This window comes from Ursus maritimus, unplaced genomic scaffold, assembly GCF_017311325.1.
Source record: "Ursus maritimus isolate PB19 unplaced genomic scaffold, ASM1731132v1 scaffold_3, whole genome shotgun sequence".
Taxonomy (NCBI): Eukaryota; Metazoa; Chordata; class Mammalia; order Carnivora; family Ursidae; genus Ursus; species Ursus maritimus.
Window position 1 is genome coordinate 2,059,979 of NW_024425563.1, and position 21,441 is coordinate 2,081,419.

The following is a 21,441-nucleotide window of genomic DNA, read 5'->3' on the forward strand; positions in this document are numbered from 1 at the left end:
TCTTTATGACAGTGACATTTTATAGTCCAAACAAGCTGTTTTACAGGATATTCCTCATTTTGGATTTACCTGATCACATGCTTTCTTGATTGGGTTCAGGTTAAGCATTTTTGGCATGAAAGTGCAAAGGTGATGTTTTGTTCTAGTGCACTCTGTGCATATTAGCACATGGTGTCAACTTGTCCAGTTATTGGTACTTTCTTTTGTTGGGTTGAGATGTCTGTCAGACCTTTCCAATGTAAAGACTTCTCATACTCTTTGTAAATTATACGTAATCTGTGGGTCGATACTTTGAGACTGTGTGAATATCCTATTCCTCAACAACCTTTCACCCAGTAGTTTATAGTAATTTAATTTATCGATATAAGTTCTCCGCAAACTATCACTTGTGTATATATATCCACATGGTCTGGATGCATCTATATAATCCTGGGTAATGTGAAATTCAATAGTTCAGTAATTTTCAGATTTCATTAAAACACATTGGCATTTAAAATTATAAATTAAAATTATAGATTAACATTTCCTAGACCATGCCAATAGGTGAGCAGGAGAGTTTTAAATAGGTAGGAAAAACTCATTAAATTGTAAGAGCCATTCAGTAAATGACTAAGAAGTGGTGTGTGTAAGAAAGGATAGCCTCTGGGCTCTGACCACATAGACATTCAGACACAGCTGTCCCCTTCCCTGCAGTCTTGCTTTTTACAGTTTTGGTTACCTATTGCCAACCATGGTCCTGGAGAAGATGACCCTCCCCTGATGCACTGTCAGAAGGTCAGTATAGCCTAATGCTAAGTCACATGCCTGTGTCACTCACTTCCCTTCATCTTGTCTTGGGGGCATTTCGTCATCTCAGGTCATCACAAGAAGGGTGAGTGCAGGACAGTAAGATATATTGAGAGAGAGAGAGTCCAGAGTCATATAACTTTTATTATAGTATATTGTTATAATAGTCCTATTTTATTATTTGTTGTTGTTCCTTTCCTACTGTGCCTAATTTATAAATTGAACTTTATACGGTATGTATGTATAGGAAAAGATGTAGTATATGTAGGGTTCGGTACATCTGCGGTTTCAGGCATCGGCTGGGGATCTTGGAACCCATCTCCCAGGGATAAGGGCAGACAACTGTGTAAGGCATGTACCCGTATAGGCAACCAGGAACAATGATAAGAGTATGTACCTACTAATATACTATCTGACAGTAAATGCTGTCTTTATTTATTTATGTATTTAGAGCAAAAGTGGGAGGGTGGGAGGGGCAGAGGGAGAGGGAGAAAGAGAATCTTAAGCAAGCTCTACATCCAGCATGGAGCCCAGTGTGAGGTTTGATCTTATGACCCTGAGATCATGACTTGAGCTGAACTCAAGAGTCAGGTGTTTAACCAACTGAGCCACACAGGTGCCCCTGTCTTCATTTATTTAAAATGAGGTTTGGCAATCCCAAAATTTGTGTGGAACCACAAAAGACCCTGAATAGCCAAAGCAATTTTGAAAAAGAAGAGCAAAGCTGGAGGCATCAGGATTCTAGACTTTAAGTTATATTACAAAGCTGTAGTGATCAAAACAATATGGTACTGGCACAAAAACAGACACGTAGATCAATGGAACAGAATAGAAAACCCAGAAATAAGCCCACAATTATACGGTCAGTTAATCTTTAATAAAGCAGGAAAGAATATCCAATGGAAAAAAGACAAGTCTCTTCAACAAATGGTGTTGGGAAAACTGGACAGCAACATGCAGAAGGATGAAACTGGTCCATTTTCTTACACCATACACAAAAATAAATTCAAAATTGATTAAAGACCTAAATGTGAGACCTGACACCATAAAAATCCTTAAAGAGAATTCAGGCAGTAATTTCTCTGATGTTGGCCATAGCAACTTTTTCTAGATATGTTTCCTGAAGAAACAAAAGCAAAGATAAACTGTTGGGACTATGTCAAAATAAAAAGCTTCTGCATAGTGAAGGAAACAGTCAACACTACAGTTACCCTATGACCCAGTAATCCCACTACTGGGTATTTACCCCCAAAATACAAAAACACTCATTCAAAGGGATACATGCACCCTTGTGTTTATAGCAGCATCATTTACAATACCTAAACTATGGATGCAGCCCAAGTGTCCATTGACTGATGAACGGAGAAAGATGTGGTGTATACATACAGTGGAATATTACTCAGCCATCAAAATGAAATCTTGCCATTTGCAGTGACATGGATGGAGCTAGAGAGTACAATGCTAAGTGACATAAGTCAGTCAGAGAAAGACAAATACCATATGATCTCACTCATATGTGGAATTTAAGAAGCAAAACAAATGAACAAAGGGGAAAAAAGAGAGTGATGCAAACCAAGAACTCTATTCCCTCTAGAGAACAAACTGACGGTTACTAGAGGGGAGGTCGGTGGGGGCACGGGTTAAATAGGTGATGGGGATTAAAGAGGGCACTGGTTGTGATGAGCACTGGGTGGTGTATGGACGTGCTGAATCACTAAATTGTATACCGGAGACTAATATTACACTGTATGTTAACTAACTGGATTAAAAAAAATAAAATGAAGTTTGGGCTTATAGATGACAATGTTTATGGCCAAATGGGATAAGTGAGTAGAGTGAGGAATGATGAAATTGAAGAGAACATTTAGGGAACTAGCAGAGAGAGCTGAGGATTATAGAGTTAATTAAAAAAATAGATAGCTGAAGCAATTATAAAATGCCTATTTGTGCAACAAATTGAGTATAATACTAAATCAATACTTTTGGGGAATAATGATCTGAATTACAGTGTGTGTCTTTTGCAAGCATGTGTGTGTGCATTTGTGTTTTGTGTATAGATATATAGTCAGTCGAGCCTCATAACTCTGCTTTATGTAAAAGCAGAGTGTAGCCTATATTTTCAAAAATTATAATAAGATGATGTATGCAAATGAAAAAATATTTATACACATAGGTAGAAGACTATCATCTGTAATTAAAATTTTGTAAGAGAAAAAAATCAACAATTTCTGATTTGAAAGCCAAAACAGTATTACATTAGAATTACTAAGAGTAATAATATATTAGAATTGCTGACAGAACACAGAATAGAGGAAAGCCAGAGGAGGACGTATGAGAAGGATGAAAACTTGCCGTGGACACAGTCACTCACTGACTTGAGCATGAGTGACCCCTCAAGAGACCACCAGTCTCTGATGGAGAGGGAAGATGTTGCTGAGGAAGTGATAAACTGCCCAAAAGACAGGTTCACTGTGGGGAACAGAACTGAAGACTCCAGGTTAGGTTGAATTCATTATCTTGGTCTACAGACAAGGACCTTTTAAAACCAGATACAAAGGTCAGAGGAGTGGAGATGGAGAAAGGAGGTCAGCACACCGCATTGTAAGTAGTTAGAGCAAAGGCTCACTGTCAAGAAAGATGAAGGTGGCACACATTCCCAGTAAGTTCTCAGGGGTTTTAGCCGATTTGCTGTTTCTTCTGTCAAGTGGGTGGTGGCGAACAAAGCAAAGTTTTTCTCCTGTCCTCCCCACACGCAGAAACGGGAAGAGGGGCTTTCACTAGGACTCTGTCCCCTTTCCTTAAATATCCTTTGCTCCCTAATTCATGCCATAAGGTGCATGAATGGCTCAGAAAATACAGCTTTTCTTATTCACATGTAGAATGGCAGATTCTCTCTCCATAGCCTCTGAGCTCCCCCCGCCTGCCTCTACCTCAGTGACCAGTAGGCGCTGCTGTAGGCGCTGCCCATGTCCCGGAGCCGCCCCATGCTGGTGTCAGCTGGAGCGGACCCCTCCTGGTGCAGTGCAGGGCAGGGCAGCACATGCGGCTTCTCCGCCCAATGCTCAGGCTGCCCTTGCTGTACAGGCTCATCTCTCCACCAGCGGTTCAGTCTTCTCGTCTTCAAGATACATAGGATTTTAGGGTTATTTATCCATATATTGCATTGAATGTTGTCCTACTCTTGAGGGCAGAGAAGTGTATTTTCTTGCTTAAATCTGAGATTTAATGACATCACAATCAGCCAAGATCCTGATTTTCTCTTGCACACACTGGTGACTACATTGCTTGGACCAACTGCTTGAGTGATCAGGAAGGGTACTGGGAAAATCTGGTGTCATCCTGTTTGAGAGTCGAGCCTAAATGTGCTTAGTTTCAGGATCCCTACACAGTCCTGGGCACTGTCAAGAAGCCCCTCACCCAGGGCACAAACAAGGATGGCGAGGTTACAAGATGCACAGAGAAGGTCAGATTAGGAGTCTGATAAAACCATGAAGCATACGGTGAACATCAGCCTCTTCCCCCAAAGCACAGGACTGAGGTCACTTAGGCTTCACATGCTGAAGGACTTAACAGTTAGGGAGAGAAAAGGGATCTTTTTATACAGTCAAGAGTAATCCTCTATCACTCGTTTTCCAAACGGGAGTGCAGGCTCAAAAATCAAGTTAAGTGTAGGGAAGATCTAAATAAATGTGTAAGGGACCCTACCATAAATAATGATTACAGGAAAGTGCAACTGTGAGTTTTATCTTCGTGATTTAAAGCCCACATGATGTCAGAACACTGTTCTGTCATAGAATGCTGCCAAGAACAATATGGACTATGATGAAATCCGAAGGTAGTTACCATAAAGATGAGCTCAGACAGCATCCTAACATGTATGACGGCCGTGCATTCTCACGTGCCTGCTGTGCTCTAGTGTCAGAGCAGCCCTGCAGGGTCGAGGGCATTACTGTCCTGTTACACGTGAGGAGATGGAGGCTTCACCTGGAGCCACCAGCCGATGAGGCTGGACTGAGGCCGGAGCCCGGGCTCCGCTGCCTCCTTCCGGTCTACCACGCCTGCCCTTTTTGGATGGGGTACAGTGATGGAAATTGGTAAGGCAAAAAGTAAACATAAAAGCTAAAAAATGGCTTAAAGAAAGGGTAGAAACTGAGGTTATTATATTTCTGAAACTCACATTTTGGTGACCTCATGAGGCCCAAGGAGACACTTGGTGAAACTGTAGCACAGTGGGAGCTTTATTTTTATAAATAAAATTTTTTCAACATGCCGTTCAGGGGATGTGAAAAACTTAAGCTTTATCCATTCCTTTATCTGAAGAGATTATTTAAGCTAGTGTCACGAAATGGCCAAACCAAATTTGTTTTGAATTTAACCTTCTTCCACTTTTATGAATTTTATGATTTAGCTAGAAAAGAAAATGTAGGTGTATTTTACCACCTGGGGTGGAAAGCCAGTTTATGTTGAATGGGGTTTTCAGCGGATCTCAAGAGTTTGTACAAAGCCTACAAATGAAGTGAGTTTCCGGGCTTCACTGCCTCTGTGGGCCTCCCTGACCCCAGTGAATCACTGGTGGGCACAGACTACTTGGAGATTCAAGGATCTTGACCTACCTTTTCTTCAAAGAATTTTCTTCTCATCTTGGCATCTGTGGGAGGTACCTTTCTCCTCAGGTCTTGGTACCACTTCCTGACCACGTGTCCCCTCCAGCAAGCTTGGATCCTAGAACACAGATGTTTGAAGTGACTCACTCAGAATGGCCTTAACAGGTACTTCAGAACAGGGTAAGGCCCTGGGGAGGCAAGGGCCAAGGCAGAATCCCTCCTTGCTTTAAAATGAGTCATCGCAGCTGGCGCTGCAGCAGGGTGTGTCCATGGGTGAGGGGACCCTTCCTACCTCGTCGCACACTTTATTTTGAATAGCCGGGCTCCGTCGTGAATCACTCTGGTTTGATACTGGTTCTTCCTACAGAGAGGGCAGGTTTTTTTATTTGCGAACTTTTCAAAAGCCTGGAGGCATGCCTGAAGAAAAACATTTCACTTAAAATTTTATAAGCAATTACTTATAAATAACATTTTTACTTCTAATGTAATTATAGTGTTCTTTTCTCTCATAATGATGAGACAGTCCAATTTAGATTATAAAGGGAAGAAGTTTCATCAGATGTTAACACCTTCCTCATGAAACTTGTTCCAAAAATGAAATTTTACAAGAACATACGTGCAGATACATCAAAAACTTCTGAGAACCACTTGTGTCAAGGTAGCTGATCCCAGTGTAGCAGGCTCCCAGGCAGCGAAGTCGTAGGAAGCAAGCTGTCAGTCACCGTGATGAGCATTACTAACAGCACAGTGTTACACAAACAGCTGTGGTTCTTTTGTCACATAAAACTCATGATTTTCAAAACAGGATGAATTGTACCGTAGCCTAAAGTCAGATTTCTAACTCTAAGTGGTGATTATGGATAAAATACGCGGTTCTTCTTAGACTTTAGAGGAGTGAGAGCTACAAGGCTGACGCACTGCACACTTTCTGAGGGGAGGGAAGCCGGAGTCACTCACTCTGTGAAACACATGCGAACATGAAAGCAGCACCTGTGCAAGAGAAGACAAAAAATGTTTGAAGTTTAAATTAGTGTTAAAAGAGCAACAGCGTAAATGCGTTAATTAAAATAAAAATTCGGAATGCTTAAAAGGTAGGCTGTGTTGTTTCTTTGAAAAATTAAAAAAGCAGATTAATAACCTTGATACTTCTAATATTTAGTATTGAAGTTGAGCACAGCACAGGCATATAATTCAACAAGAAAAACTAAGTTAACAGCAATCTGAAACATCAAACATGCGATGTTTGCTACTAAGTCATTAAAATTAGTGTATATTTACAACTTCTGAAGTAGGTGTATTTCCTGGGGAGACTCTGAGAAGGGGTGCAAGCTGGAGTGTGTGGTGGGGGGAAGGCCCAGCCCACACTGGGGATGTGGGGGGAAGGAGGAGCAGAGGGAGGGGGAGCAGGCATCTCTGTGTGGGGCTTTGTTCAACTGAGCGGCACCCTGAAGGGCTTAGAATCACAGCTTGTTAACTGTAACACACTTAAATTTAAACAGAGTTTCAGAAGTAAATCCTGGAGACATAGGAATCACCTTTTCTTTCTTAAATGTGGGGGAAGTACGCTCACAGGAAAATATCACCTCTCTGTGACCCAGATTCCCTATCACACAGTGATATTCTGGGCTGTAGGATAAGGAGGGAGGTGGGTGTTTCTTCCGGAAGGAGAGCTGGGGGATGATAGCAGGACACCAGCACCAGTGAGCTTCAAGCACAGCGGGAGCCTGGTGAGGGGGCTGAGCCTTCAGCCACTGGCTTCTCTTCTCTCAAGTGTGTGGGACCAAGAGAAGAGAGGGCGGGCAAGACTCCGGGGACCACTGACGTCTCAGATACTTGGGCACCTGATCTTAGGGACCCCCCTCCTCTACTCTACTCTTTACTTCTCAAATAGGAAGAATGGAAGACATATTGCAATAAATAGAACTCACCAAGTTATAAAACCTCGACTTGAAACTTACTGCCAACAAGCCTAAACTGGAAAGCCTCAGTAATCTGGGTCCTTTTAAATTATCACCGTTTAATCTAATAGCATCCTTTGTGTGCTCAAGTCCCCATTCTTTTTATTTTTTTTCTTCAAATTTTTATTTAAATTCTAGTTAGAGGGGCGCCTGGGTGGCACAGCGGTTAAGCGTCTGCCTTCGGCTCAGGGCGTGATCCTGGCGTTATAGGATCGAGCCCCACATCAGGCTCTTCTGCTATGAGCCTGCTTCTTCCTCTCCCACTCCCCCTGCTTGTGTACCCTCTCTCGCTGGCTGTCTCTATCTCTGTCGAATAAATAAATAAAATCTTTAAAAAAAAAAAAATTCTAGTTAGTAAACATACAGGGCAATGTTGGTTTCCAGCGCAGAATTCAGTAATTCATCACTTATATACAACACCCAGTGCTTATCACAAGAGCCCTCCTTAATACCCACCACCCATGTGGCCCATCCCCCACCCACCTCCCTCCCGCAACCCTCAGTGTGTTCTCCGTCTTGAAGAGTCTCCCATTGTTTGTTCCTGCTCTGTGAAAAATGCTGGTGGTATTTGGACAGGGATTGTGTTAAATGTGTAGATTGCTTTGGGTAGCATAGACATGGTATTTGTTCTTCCAGTCCACGAGTATGGAATGCTTTCCCATTTCTTTGTGTCTTCCTCAATTTCTTTAATTAAGTGTGCTGTAGTTTTCAGAGTACAGATCATTTACCTTTTTGGTTAGGTTTGTTCCTAGGTAGCTTATGGTTTTTGGTGTAATTATAAATGGGATCAATTCCTTGATTTCTTTTTGTGTTGCTTCGTTATTGGTGTATAGAAATGCAACAGATTTTTGTATGTTGGTTTTATATCCAGTGGGTTTGCTGAATTCATATATTAGTTCTAGCAGTTTTTTTTGGTAGAGTCTTTTGGGTTTTCTATATAGAGTATCATGTTGTCTCCAAATCCTTGATGATTTGGATGCCTTTTATTTCTCTTTATTGTCAGTTGCTGAGGCTAAAACTTCCAGTACTGTGTTAAATAGCAATGGTGAGAGTGGACATACCTGTCTTGTTCCTGACCATAGAGGAAAAGCTCTCAATTTTCCCCATTGTGGATGATATTCGCTATGGGTCTTTTGTATATGGCCTTTATGATGTCGGGGTATGTTCCATCTATTCCTATTTGGTTGAGGGTTTTTATCAAGAATTGATGCTGTATTTTGTCAAAAGCTCTTTCTGCATCTATTGAGAGGATCATATGGTTCTTTCTTATCCTTTCTTTTATTAATGTGGCGATCATATTGAGTTATTTGCATATGTAGAACTAGCCCTGCAGCCCAAGAATAAATCCCACTTGGTTGTGGTGAATAATCCTTTTAATGTGCTGTTGGGTCCGTTTTGCTAGTGTCTTATTGAGAATTTTTGCATCCATGTCCATCAGGGATATTGGCCTGTAATTCTCCTTTTTAGTGGGGCCTTTGTCTGATTTTAGAATCAAGGTAATGCTGGCCTCATAGAATGAGTTTGGAAGTTTTCCTCCCATTTCTATTTTTTGGAACAGATTGAGAAGAATAGGTATTAATGTTTCTTTAAATATCTGGTAGAATTCCCCTGGGAAGCCATCTGGCCCTGGACTTTTGTTTTTTGGGAGATTTTTGATTATTGATTCGATCTCTTTGCTGGTTATGGCTCTGTTCAAATTTTCTATTTCTTCCTGTTTCAGTTTTGGTAGTTTGTAGGTTTCTAGGGATTTGTTCATTTCTTTCTGATTGCCCAGTTTTTTGGCATAGAATTTTTCATAATATTCTCTTAGGATTATTTGTATTTCTGTGGTGTTCGTTGTGATCTCTCTTCTTTCATTTATGATTATGTTTATTTGGGACTTTTCTCTTTCTTTTTGATAAGTCTGGCTGGGGGGTTTGTCAGTTTTATTAATTCTTTCAAAAACCAGCTCTTAGTTTCATTGATCTGCTGTTTGTTTCTAAATCATTTATTTCTGCTCTAATCTTTATTATTTCCCTTCTTCTGCTGGTTATAGGTTTTTTTTTCTTGTTCCTTTTCTAGCTCCTTTAGGTGTAGGGTTAGGTTGTGTATTTGGGATTTTTCTCTTTTTAAATTTAAATTTAATTTAAATTTTACTTAGTTGACATACAGTGCAATATTCAGTGATTCATCACTTACATACAACACCCAGTGTTCATCACAAAAAGTGCTCTCCTTAATACCCTTCACCCACCTATCCCATGCATGCACATCCCCAGCATGGAGCCTGATGTGGGGCTCGATTTCACGACCCTGTAATCATGACCTGAACTGAAATCAAGAGTCAGATGCCTAACCAACTGAGAGGTGCCCCTCTTTATGTTTATTATTAACTGATCTATATATTTGGGTGCTCCTAAGTTGGGGCCATAATATTTACCATTGTTAGATCTTGATGGGTAGACCCCTTAATTATGATATAATGCCCTTCTTCATCTCCTTTTTTTTTTTTTTAAGATTTTATTTATTTGACAGAGAGACAGCCAGTGAGAGAGGGAACACAGGCAGGGGGAGTGGGAGAGGAAGAAGCAGGCTTCCCAGTGGAGCAGGGAGCCCGATGCGGGGCTCAATCCTAGGACTCTGGGATCACGCCCTGAGCCGAAGGCAGATGCTTAATGACTGAGCCACCCAGGCACCCCCATTCTTCATCTGTTATGGTCTTTGTTTTAAAATTTAGTTTGGGTGCCTGGGTGGCTTAGTCAGGTAAACATTTGCCTTTGGCTCAGTTCATGATCTCAGGGTCCTGGGATTGAGCCCCACGTCGGGCTCCCTGCTCAGCGGGGAGTCTGCTTTTCCTTCTCCCTCTGCTTCCCCACTCCCAGATCATGCACACACACACTCTCTCTGTCTCAGATAGATAGATAGATAAATAAGTCTGATATAAGTATGGCTACTCTGGCTTTCTTTTGATAACCATTAGCATGATAGATGATTCTCTACTTCCTCACTTTCAATCTGCAGATGTCTTTAGGTTTAAAATGAGTCTCTTATAGCTAGCATATACATGGATCTTGGTTTTTTTTTTTTTTTTTCATCTGTTCTGATACCCTGTATCTTTTGATTGGAACATTTAGTCCATTTACATTCAGAGTGATTATTGAAAAACAGGAATTTAGTGCCATTGTGTTACCTGTAGAGTTGGTGTTTTTGGTGATGTTCTCTGTTCCTTTCTAGTCTTTGTTGCTTTTGGTCTTTTTTCCCCCACTCAAAGAGTCCCCCTTAATATTTCTTGCAGGGCTGGTCAAGTGGTCACAGACTCCTTTAGTTTTTGTTCAGGAATCTCTTTGTCTCTCCTTCTATTCTGAATGAGAGCCCTGCTGGATAAAGTATTCTTGGCTGCATATTTTTCCCATTCAGCATGTTGAATATTTCCTTCCACTTCTTTCTGGCCTGCCAAGTTTCTGTGGACAGGTGTGCTGTGAACCTGATCTGTCTTCCCTAACAGGTTAAGGACTTTTTCCCCCCTGCTGCCTTCAGGATTGTTTCCTCGTTTGTGTATTTCGTGAATTTGACTATGATATGCCTTGGCGATGGCTGGCTTTTGTTGAATTTGATGGGAATTCTGTGTGCTTCTTGGATTTTGATGTCTGTGTCCTTCCCCAGATTAGCAAAGTTTTCAGGTAGAATTTGCTCAAATAAACCTTCGGCCCCTTTATCTCTCTCTTCATCTTCTGGGACTCCTATGATACGAATGTTTTTGCATTTTAATAAGTCACTACGTTCCTTAAGTCTACCGTGGTGATCCATTACCTTTCTTTTCTTCTTCTTTTCAGCTTTATTATTTTCCATAATTTTATCTTCTATCTCACTGATTTGTTCCTCTGCTTCATCCACCCTCATTTTATGTCATCCATTTGGATTTGCATCTCAGTTATAGCATTTTACATTTCATCCTGACTAGATTTTAGTTATCTCAGCAATAAGGGATTCTCTAGAGTCTTTTAAGCTTTTTTTTCAAGCCCAGCTAGTATCTTTATAATTGTTGTTTTCAATTCCTGTTTAGACATCTTACTTATATTGTCTTGATTAAATCCCTGGCCGTATTATCAACAATAGCCAAACTATGGAGAGAGCCCAAAATGTCCATCGACTGATGAATGGATAAAGATGTGGTATATATACACGAAGGAATATTACTCAGCCATCAAAAAGAATGAAGTCTTGCCATTCTCCATGATGTGGATGGAGTTAGAGTATATTATGCAAAGTGAAAAAAGTCAGAGAAAGACAAATACCACATGATTTCACTCGTATGTGGAATTTAAGAAACAATACAGGTGAACATATGGGAGGGAGAAGGAAAAAAAGAGAGGGAAACAAACCATAAAAGACTCTTAAAGATAGAGAACAGGGTTGATGGAGGGATGTGGGTGGGGATGAGCCACATGGGTGATGGGCATTAAGGAGGGCTCATGTCCTGTTGAGCACTGGGTGTTGTATGTTAAGTGATGAATCATTGAATACTACTCCTGAAACCAATATTTCATGGTATGTCAACTAACTAGAATTTAAATAAAAATTTGAAAAAAAAAATCCTGGCCATCGGTTCTACTTCCTGTTCTTTCTTTTGGGATTTATTCCTCCATCTTATCATTTTGTGCAGAAAAAAAGAAAAAAACACAACTAGGTCCTTTTGGTCTACTTGTTAAAAGAAGTTAGATCTAAAAAAAATCTATATATATATATAAAATATGTACATAAAAATTAAAAAATAAAAAAGAATTAAAAAGAAAAATAAAAAAATTTAAAAAGTAAGCTAAATCCTATTTCCTCTAGAGCTTAATTAATCTTTGCAGTACTCTATGATCAGTAGACTTGGTGTACCTGCCAGGTGTTTGCTGGCCTTCTGGGGGAGGGACTTGTTGCGCTGATTCTCAGGTGGACATGCTCTAGTGGAAGTGCACCTGCAGGGTGCAGGGGGGCGGGGCTTGGTGTAAGCAGCGCCAGTCTCCACTAGGTGGCGCTGTTTTGCTCCCTGAAGACTTTGCAGCGTTGATGGATAGGATGAATATGGCGGCACCCTGCTCTCTAGTCTGGCGCTGAAAGTGCGTTGCTCCCTGCCACTCTTCAGTGAGCCCTCATAGAAGGGCAATCAGTCACCACTCTTGTGTTCCTAGCTTCTGTCAGATCCCTGCCTTCACCCAACCTGTGTCCGAGCTGTTTTATCCCAGGTAGGACTGGGTTTTACAACTCCACAAACTTTGTGGACCTGTGGCATGGACCGGCGCTGTTCCTCTGGGGGAGGGTCTTGCTGTGCTTTTGCCATTTGCCTGGACCATGCTGGGAAAGTGGTCGCAGGACCACACAGCAGTCAGAGTTCATGGCAAGGTGGAGCAGAGTGCGGGCACCCATGCTCATTGCCGTCAACCAGAGTCCCAGCTCCTTTGCCTGGAAACAGTGAAGCATATTGATGCCACCCATTCTTTTTGTAACGCAGGGGATCCTCAGACCATCCTATCCACTCCTGAGTCCATCCCGCCTACCCACCTGAGCACATTTAAGCCAGGCATGACCCTGGCGGTGGCAGACTTCTAAAACTTGAGATTTTGCACTCTGTTGTGTAGAAAACCTTGCGGTAGTCTCTGTAAACAGGGCTCCTTTCCCGCCGCAGTACCCACAGTTGTATCTCTCCCAAATCAACTGTCTGCACCTCCTACCTTCCAAAAGGTGGTTGCTTTTCTACTTACAGACTTGCAGTTTTGTTCTCTCAGTCCTCAGATTGATTTCTTGGGTGTTCAGAATGATTTGATAGTTATCTAGCTGTGTTCGAGGGACAAGGCAATCTTAGGGTTGCCCTACTCTTCCTCCATCTTAACTCCTGTCCTTAGGCTATATAGAATAATCTTTGAGTGTTTTATGAACAGATATTTGATGATCTGTATTGAATACACTTCCGTGTATTTATATTATACTTTTATTTTTTTTATTTTTTTTTTAAAGATTTTATTTATTTATTTGACGGAGAGAAAGGGAACACAAGCAGGGGGAGTGGGAGAGGAAGAAGCAGGCTCCCAGCGGAGGAGCCTGATGTGGGGCTCGATCCCATAAAGCCGAGATCATGCCCTGAGCCAAAGGCAGACTCTTAACGACTGCGCCACCCAGGCGCCCCTAAAATATTATACTTTTAAATGTCCGTAAATTTTTGTTATTGGCAAACATTCTCTAAGATAAAAATAAACGATTAAGAGGTGGTAAATACACTAAAAATGTCCTAGAAGTTGGGATTAGACTCCACCTGACCTTGAGAACACTTCCTGAGCCACCCTGCTGTAGATCACTTGACTTATTTCCTCATCTGTTAAGTGGGTACAATGCCTCCCTCAGTGATGCACAAGAATTACTGAAGTCCTCTGAAATCATTAAATGCTGGGGAAATGCCAAGTACTGTGTATAACGAAGGAAAAACCTAAACACGGCACAATAACTAACTGAAAATGCAAAATAAACACAAGCATCTATCTGTTAACCAAACAAAAATAATAATTTAGCGAGAAATTTATAAAAAACAGAATGGAAGAAATGGTGGGCATGATGCATCCTGATCCCCCCGCTGCCCTGCTGAAGATATTCAGTGTAAGCTTTCATTCTTCATACACAGTCAGGCTAAATATTTATAGCATAATTAAAAAAGAGGTTGCTGGGGGCAGAAAGACTCCTTGTGGTTCTATTAACTCTTGCTGCACTAAAATACTAAATTATCCTAGATGATAATTCTGTGGTTTAAGGGCTAAAATTTTTCCAAAATACCCAGCTTTCATATATGTAAGATTAGGTCTTGATAGAGAAGTGGAATACAATGAGTATGTTTAAAATAACTTGTGAATTCAAATTAGTGAAGAACAAACGTTTTATGACCGTGAACTAACTTGTTAACGATGAAACTCATTAAAACAAATTAAGTTTGAGAGTTTATAAGTGCCAGGTAGTGAGTAAAGCCCGAGGTTCCCAGGCTATGAATTTTAGACCTGCTTTGACTCCGTTTGCTATATTTTTCCAGCAAATGTCCAAGTGTCTGCTCTGTAAGAAGCACAATGCTGCATGCATAGGGAACTGTTGTAGGGTGGCCACTAGCTTATAACAAAACACAAAATTCTAGCAGTAGAAGCATCCCTAACTGCTAAGAGATTACAAAAGATTAGGCAGACATAGTATGTACAGAAAAACGTATGACCCAGACTGATTACATATTATCTATAATATCATCAACCTTACTGTGGTAAAGTTTCATGAATAAAGATTATTAAAAGATTTTACTTAAAGATTCTTACACAAATTCTTTGGAGATAGTTAAGCCTAGTTTTTCTTTTCTGTTATGATTTCAGTTTATAAAACAACTTAAAATTCCCATTTGCTTTCATTCTTCCTGCATTGGGCTCCTCCTAGCAGGGCCTCCAGTCGCTCCTCGGCTATTTCCAGCTGGTGGAATGGGAGCATTCCTTTTGTATGAACTTTGTACTTGAGAATATCATTCAGTAAATAAACAAAACTATTTAATGAGGGTGTTTAGCTCTTTCTCTTTCACACACACACACACACACACACACACACATTTTAATTAATGGAAAAGAAAATGTAAAAGTATTTGAGGTCATGTAGGTGGAAGAAACTAGAAAAATGAAGCCTGGGATCTTAGGCTCCAGCTCAGTCTAGTCCCCAAGCCTGCTTATCTGATCTTCAGGCTACACACCTGGGGGCGAAGTTCAAAGTCTTCTTTGCATACTGGGCATGGCTGCACAGAGTCTCCTTGCAGGATGGATCTTTGTTTCACTTTTTCCCATTCACCTGAGGATAGTGGCGGTGGGGGAGGTTCGAAGAGGCCCAGCTTCTGTGCTAAAGTTAAAACAATACGAAATAGAAGTTGCAATATATTTAGAACATAGTACTCATATACAGTTTAATGACATTATTTGGTAAACAAATTTGAAAGCAACACATACCACTTTCTTCCACCATATGTGGAATACTGCTCTTCCGTGCTGCATTGAAGTCAATGGTAATAATACCTTCCACTTGTGTTTTATGCTTTTATTTATGAAGAATTCCCTACAGCTATATCATGTTCACAATATTCTCTACAGTAGGCAGGACTGCTATCCAATTTTCAGGAAGAAAAGTTGAAGAATACTAGGTTTTCACATGTATTGGCCAAAGGTTCTTACTTTTCACCTAATTTATCTTTCAACCTTCAGTGTTGTCTTCTTCCAGGTAAGTTGTGTGTTGTTTGTTTTTGTTTTGTTTTTTGCCACTAGTGACCTTCACAGAAAGAGCATCAATCAGGTTCTTCCCTTGATAAAAATTCTTATGACGTATAATTATTGTCAGGATCAATTCCTTACCTCAGCAATATTTGAGAGCCCACCATGTGTCCCCTCTGGATCAAGCACAGAGCTCACATCCCAGTGGGGGCTGCTACAGCTGGGGCACAGTGCTGGCGGGGGCACGAGCACCAGCGTCCACCCGCACACCACCCCCAAATGAGGGAATGGGTAAAGTGCCACCCTGTGGGCTCTCTTCAGATAGAAAGTGAAGTGTTACATATACAAAACAAGAACAGGAAGCTGTACCAGGAACATTCAGTGTACAAAAAAGAACTCTTAAAAATCAAAGATCTTATAGTAGAAACGTGAAAGTCAACTCAAAGACTGGAAGAGGAAGTGAAAGTATCTCATAGAAAGTAGGAAGACGAGATAAAGCAGGAGACAGAAGATAAGAAACCTAAAGGAACAATCTAGGAGGCCTGACATCTGAAAGACAGACATTCCATAAAGAAAACAGAAAATCAAGAGTAAAGATCTTAAAATAGCCTAGAACATTTCCCAGAAGAGGATGTGAGTTTCTTTGAGAGGCCCCAGGAAGGCCCAGAACGAAGGATTCACACCAAATCCCACCACTGTGAAACGTCACAGCTGTACGGACAAAAAGCAGATCTCAAAGTTTTGTGTGTTTGTGTGTATGAGAGAAAGAGGGAGGGAGAGACGACAGGTCTCAAAAAGGGTCAGGAGTCAGAATTACATCAGACTTGCCTCCAACAACCCAGACGTGAGAAGGCAAATTTTTCAAAATTCTGAGAAAGACTCCCATGTTGAAATTCTTTATTCACTGTCAATGGACTGTGAGAGAATAAAGATATCTTTGTGTCTATAAGCTTGTACACTGGTCTCTTATGCACTTTCCCAGGAAGATGCTGGAGGAGCCACTTCTCCCCAATAAGGGCGTCAACTAAGAAGGAGAAGCTGTGCGATCAGGGAGAGAGGATCCAGTGCAAGAGAACCAAAGGGAGTCAGCCCACAGGGTGATGCCGAGAAGACATCCCAGGCTGACGGCTTTGCACCAGTCCCACAGAGAAGCTGGTCCATATGGATGCAGAGTAATGGAAGGTTTTAGAAGGCATGTCTCCACAAAGATAAAATTAGAATATCACCCCCTGTATTTTAGTGTATGGAAAGAATATACTTCTGAGATTTGGGGGAATAAATTTGGGGTCTTTTCTTGCCAGTTATTAAGACATATTACAAAACTATGAAGAATTAAAACAGTAAAATCCTGACGTAGAAACGGAAGCCCCTAAATCATACATCCGACTCTTTCTTTCTCCCTGCCTTGTATGAACATGGAAAACTTGGCATAGGCAAAAGGTGGTGCTGCTGGTCCACAAAGAAAAAATAGCTAATGGTTTGAGGGAGGAATCTAATGTCAATTTTTATATCAATTGATTTTGCCAGTACTGTATGCAAAATAAACTGTGATGAGGTCTGAATATGAAAGGCAAAACTGTGAAGGTAAATAAAGAAAATGTGGGAAAATCTTTGTGATCTCAGAATGGGTAAGGATTTCTTAATCACCCAAAGCATAAATAATAAAGAGAAAAACTGATGGATTTAACAGTAATCAGAATGAAGGTTTTATTCAATATAAAATAACACATAAAATTAAAAGACAGTGCCAGACTGAGAGACCTTCTCAGTGGCTACATCAACAGGGATTAATATGCTGAGTGCATAAAGAACTCCAGAAAATCAGCAAGAAGAGACCCGAGTGCAATATGATAAATAGATAATAATGAAGAGCATATGGTTCAACACGTATTGGTAACTAATATGCATCATAGTTAAAAATTTCTTTTTCATAAAGAGCTGCTTTTTAACCTCACTTATTTTCCAAATTGGGAAGTCCTTCCTGATGTCTAATTTAAACCTCTCCTGCTAAACTGACTATGATGGTCATCTAGTTGGTCATCTTCATAAGTTATAAATGCACAGGATACTCACTACATGACTGCATGACATCCCTCCGAGCCTCTGTGTGTTTTTGAGCTACGCCATTTCCCAGAGGACGAGTGGCACCGTCTGCAGCGCAGCGGGAAGTAATGAGTCTCCACTGGCCTTGCAGTAGCAGCAGGCTCTACACCTGCAGCTGCAGCCCGCAGGACTCCCCGCACCTCCTCCATCCATTGCACTTGTGCAAGGGCACAACGCCCCCAGACAAACCTAGTTTCCATGCCCAGCATCATTTAAAAATCTTTAAAAATCTTTTCTATTTCTGAATTTACAGTTTAAAATAATTTGAGACTTGCAAAAGGTTGTAAAGTCAGTATAAAGAATCCTCATGTGCCTTTTACCCAGTTTTTCCAAATGTTAATATTTTCATAACCCTAGTTCAATGATCAAAACGAGGAAATTAACATTGATCTAACACTGCCAATTAATCTGTATTCCGTACTGGATTTCGTTCTTGTCTCACTGAAGTCCTTTTTTGGGACTCAGATTACACATAGCACTCAGTTGTCATGTCCCCTTTGTCTCTTGTATCTGGGACAGTTTCTCTGTCTTCACTTGCTTTTCTTGACACTTTTGAAGAGTACTGGCCAGGAAGTGTGTAGAGTGTCCGTCAGTTTGGGTGGGTGTGGTGTTCTTGTGATTAAATTCAGATACGCATTTTGGCAAGAATACCCTGAAGGGGTTGCTGCACGTTTCTCAGAGCATGGGGTGGGGGGCATGTCAGCATGTATCCCTTTGGTGATGGCACTTGGGTCACGTGGTCAGGGTGCTGCTGGCACAGTGTCACCAATATGAGGCTGCTATGCTTCCGCTGTGGTGCGTGGGCGCGCTGAGAGGCTGCGTCCACATCCTGCGTCTTAGCTTCCACTGATGCTTGATCTTACCGTGCTGTTGGCTGGGTGGTTATTTTCTATTTCTGGCCCCTGTCTATAAATTTATTAGTTGTCATTGTACTGTAAGAGCGAGCTTTTTCTTTTCCATTATTGATTGATTGATTGATTTCCATCCATGTGGATTAGTGGATATTAATTGTATTCTACTATTTTTATTTATCCTATGTAGTACTGTCTTTATTTTCTTGCTCATATTGTCCCCATCGTCATTTTCAAACTTTACTACATACATTCTTTCTGTAAGATTATAAATTAGAACCATTTCTGTTCCAGAAAAAATTGTACTATTAATCTCAACTAGATTCCTTAGCTCTAATGAGCCAAAATATGAATGACAAGATTAACTTACCTAAAGTTAATGGTGGTGGTTTTGGATCAAGAACATATTCTTTTTCTGGATCTTCCACTTTAGGGCCTTGTATAGTTTTTTTAAGTCCAGTATCTATTATTGCTTTTGTATTTCTTTTTAGAGATTTGGATCTGCTCTCTCTCTTTTGTACCTTTGTCTTGGAATGATCTGCTGCTGAAAGATTTCGAAGTTGAAGATCATGTAAGATGTGATCTTGTAAAGCAACTGCAGTGACTGCTAAGTTATCTTGTTTCAATGAACGACCCTAAAAAGTAGGAAAAAAGACTTATATATGGAACATTATATATCATTTGGACGAAAACTTAGGCTTTAATACTCAATCCGGGTGGCATACTAGACCAACTTTAATAGTGAAGAATGCTTGACCCACGTTACATAAGTGTGGGAAAGCCCAGTCTCATCATTTATGTTGGTGACATAGTAACATCTTTTCATTTAATTACTAAGGTCTTAAATATAATATGAATTAATTCATTATGACCTATAAAAGCTGTACATGCCTGAACACATTCTGTTTCATTACAATTAAATTAGATTCGAGGCGAAATCTTGCTTCTGGAATATGAAAGGGAATCTTGCATTTAAGTATGTGCTTTTTTTGGCAAAAACTTAACAAGGAATAAAACTGCTGGGCACCTATGACCTGCTTGCAGTCAGTACTATGGTGGATAGTTCCTCATTGGAGTGAGGTTTGCAACTTTATTTTTATACTTTCAAACAGCTGAATTAAAATATAGTCATGAGTAAAACTGTTTTATTTAAAAATTTTTTTGAATTTAAATTCAATTAATTAGCCCATAATGTATTATTAGTTTCAGAGGTAGAGGTCAGTGATTCTCAGTCTTATATAAAACCCAGTGCTTATTCCATCATGTGCCCTCGTTAATGTCCATCACCCGGTTACCTCATTCCCCCACCCCCTTCCCCACCAGCAGCCCTGTTTATTTCCTATGATTAAGAGTCTCTTATGGGTTATCTCCCTCTCTGATTTTGTTGTTTTATTTTTCCCTCCCTTCCCCTTTGATCCTGTTTTGTTTCTTAAATTCCACATATGAGTGAAATCATATAACTGTCTTTTTCTCTGACTTATTTCGCTTAGCATAATACCCTCTAGTTCCGTCCATGTCATTGCAGATGGCAAGATTTGATTTAAAACAGTATTTTTTTTTTTTTTTTTAGAACAGGATTCTGTACCTTGTTTTTTGACATGCTGAGTCAGGCAAACTTGCTGCTTGGCTATATCAAGTTATATCATCATATCACATTCCTTTAATTCTTCCACTGTAAAAACATAATCAACAGAAAGTCCAAGTTAGAGTGTATGTAAACATCTCTTATAAAGTCTAGAGGGAAGGTATGTTTGAGAGTCTGATTGCTATGGAAATGCCTACCAGAGCACAGCACTAAGCTACGCACTGTGATTCTGGTGGGATGCAAGCCAGTCATGACTGGTGGGGCCCTGTCCTCAAACCTCCAGCTAGCTGGAGGGAACATATGAATTTGAATGAGAACAGTGCATTGGTCTATATAATATTATATGTAAGTACAACAAAATTTGAAACTGAAAAGACCAGAGAATAGTAAGTGAAATACCTCTTTTCTTTTTTTAAAGATTTTATTTATTAGAGAGCACACAGAGGGAGAAGCAGACCCCCGCCGAGCAGGGAGCCTGACGCGGGGCTCGATCCCAGGACCCTGAGATCATGACCTGAGCCGCAGGCAGATGCTTCGCCAGCTGAGCCAGCCGGGCAGCCCCGTAAGTGAAATACCTCTAAAGAGAGAACATTTAAACTGGGATTTGCAGGACAGATAAGAGGAAAGTGAACACACTACACTACAGGTACCAGAGGAGCAAAGGCACTCAGGACCTCGGCACTGGTTATTATTTAGGGGGGAAAGGGAACAATGAATATACTGGGATGCATGGGGAGTAACTGGCTGCCTGCAGTCTGTCTGGAACATGGACAGAATGGGGGGCAAACCTGGCTTCCAGTCTTGCTCTAGCTGTGAGCTGGGTGAGATGCTGACTGTCTGACTTCCAGTTGCCTCACCTTGAAACAGGTGTAATAATACACTCCTTGCAGGGTTATGTTTAGGATTAAATGAGACCATCTTTGGAGAGTATCTGAATGGGCCTTTTCATGCAGAAGATACTCTGTAAATGGTTATTTTGCTCTAATTCCCTTTGAAACGGGGGGAAGAATTTGAATCGGTCGTTTTAATTTTTAGGCAAAGGTATAGCTTCTCAAGACAAGGCCAAAATACACAGAATGGGGGGAAAACGGTAAATTATTAATCTAGGAAATGAGGCCTACTTTTAAGAGTAGCAAGGAATTACTCCAAACTATGTATCTAAGGATCAACACCTGCCTTAAATTAGTGCAGAGGGTAGAAGTGGGGTTTGTGGAAACAGAGCTGTGAGGTCTCCAGGGCTCAGTGGCTGTGAAGCCGCTTTAGAAACTACATGGTGTTCATTGCAGCCTCTCCCCGCTCGCTTTCAATTCTGGCCTTGAG

General features: G+C 40.7%; 1 protein-coding gene across 1 annotated transcript in view; it reads right to left on the bottom strand.

Annotated features, from left to right (window-relative positions):
• The window catches only part of RNF32 (ring finger protein 32), a 39,861-nt gene extending 18,632 nt beyond the window's left edge, over window positions 1–21,229 (bottom strand). Inside the window, exons 1-6 of the mRNA XM_008688576.2 lie at window positions 20,122–21,229; window positions 18,907–19,171; window positions 15,075–15,217; window positions 6,348–6,380; window positions 5,683–5,807; window positions 5,400–5,508 (exon numbers count right to left, since the gene is read on the bottom strand). Of these exons, the coding sequence (XP_008686798.1) occupies window positions 5,400–5,508; window positions 5,683–5,807; window positions 6,348–6,380; window positions 15,075–15,217; window positions 18,907–19,171; window positions 20,122–20,136 (690 nt within the window). The 5' untranslated portion in view covers window positions 20,137–21,229. The remainder of the gene's footprint in view (window positions 1–5,399; window positions 5,509–5,682; window positions 5,808–6,347; window positions 6,381–15,074; window positions 15,218–18,906; window positions 19,172–20,121) is intronic.
• Between the last annotated feature and the right edge of the window lie 212 nt (window positions 21,230–21,441).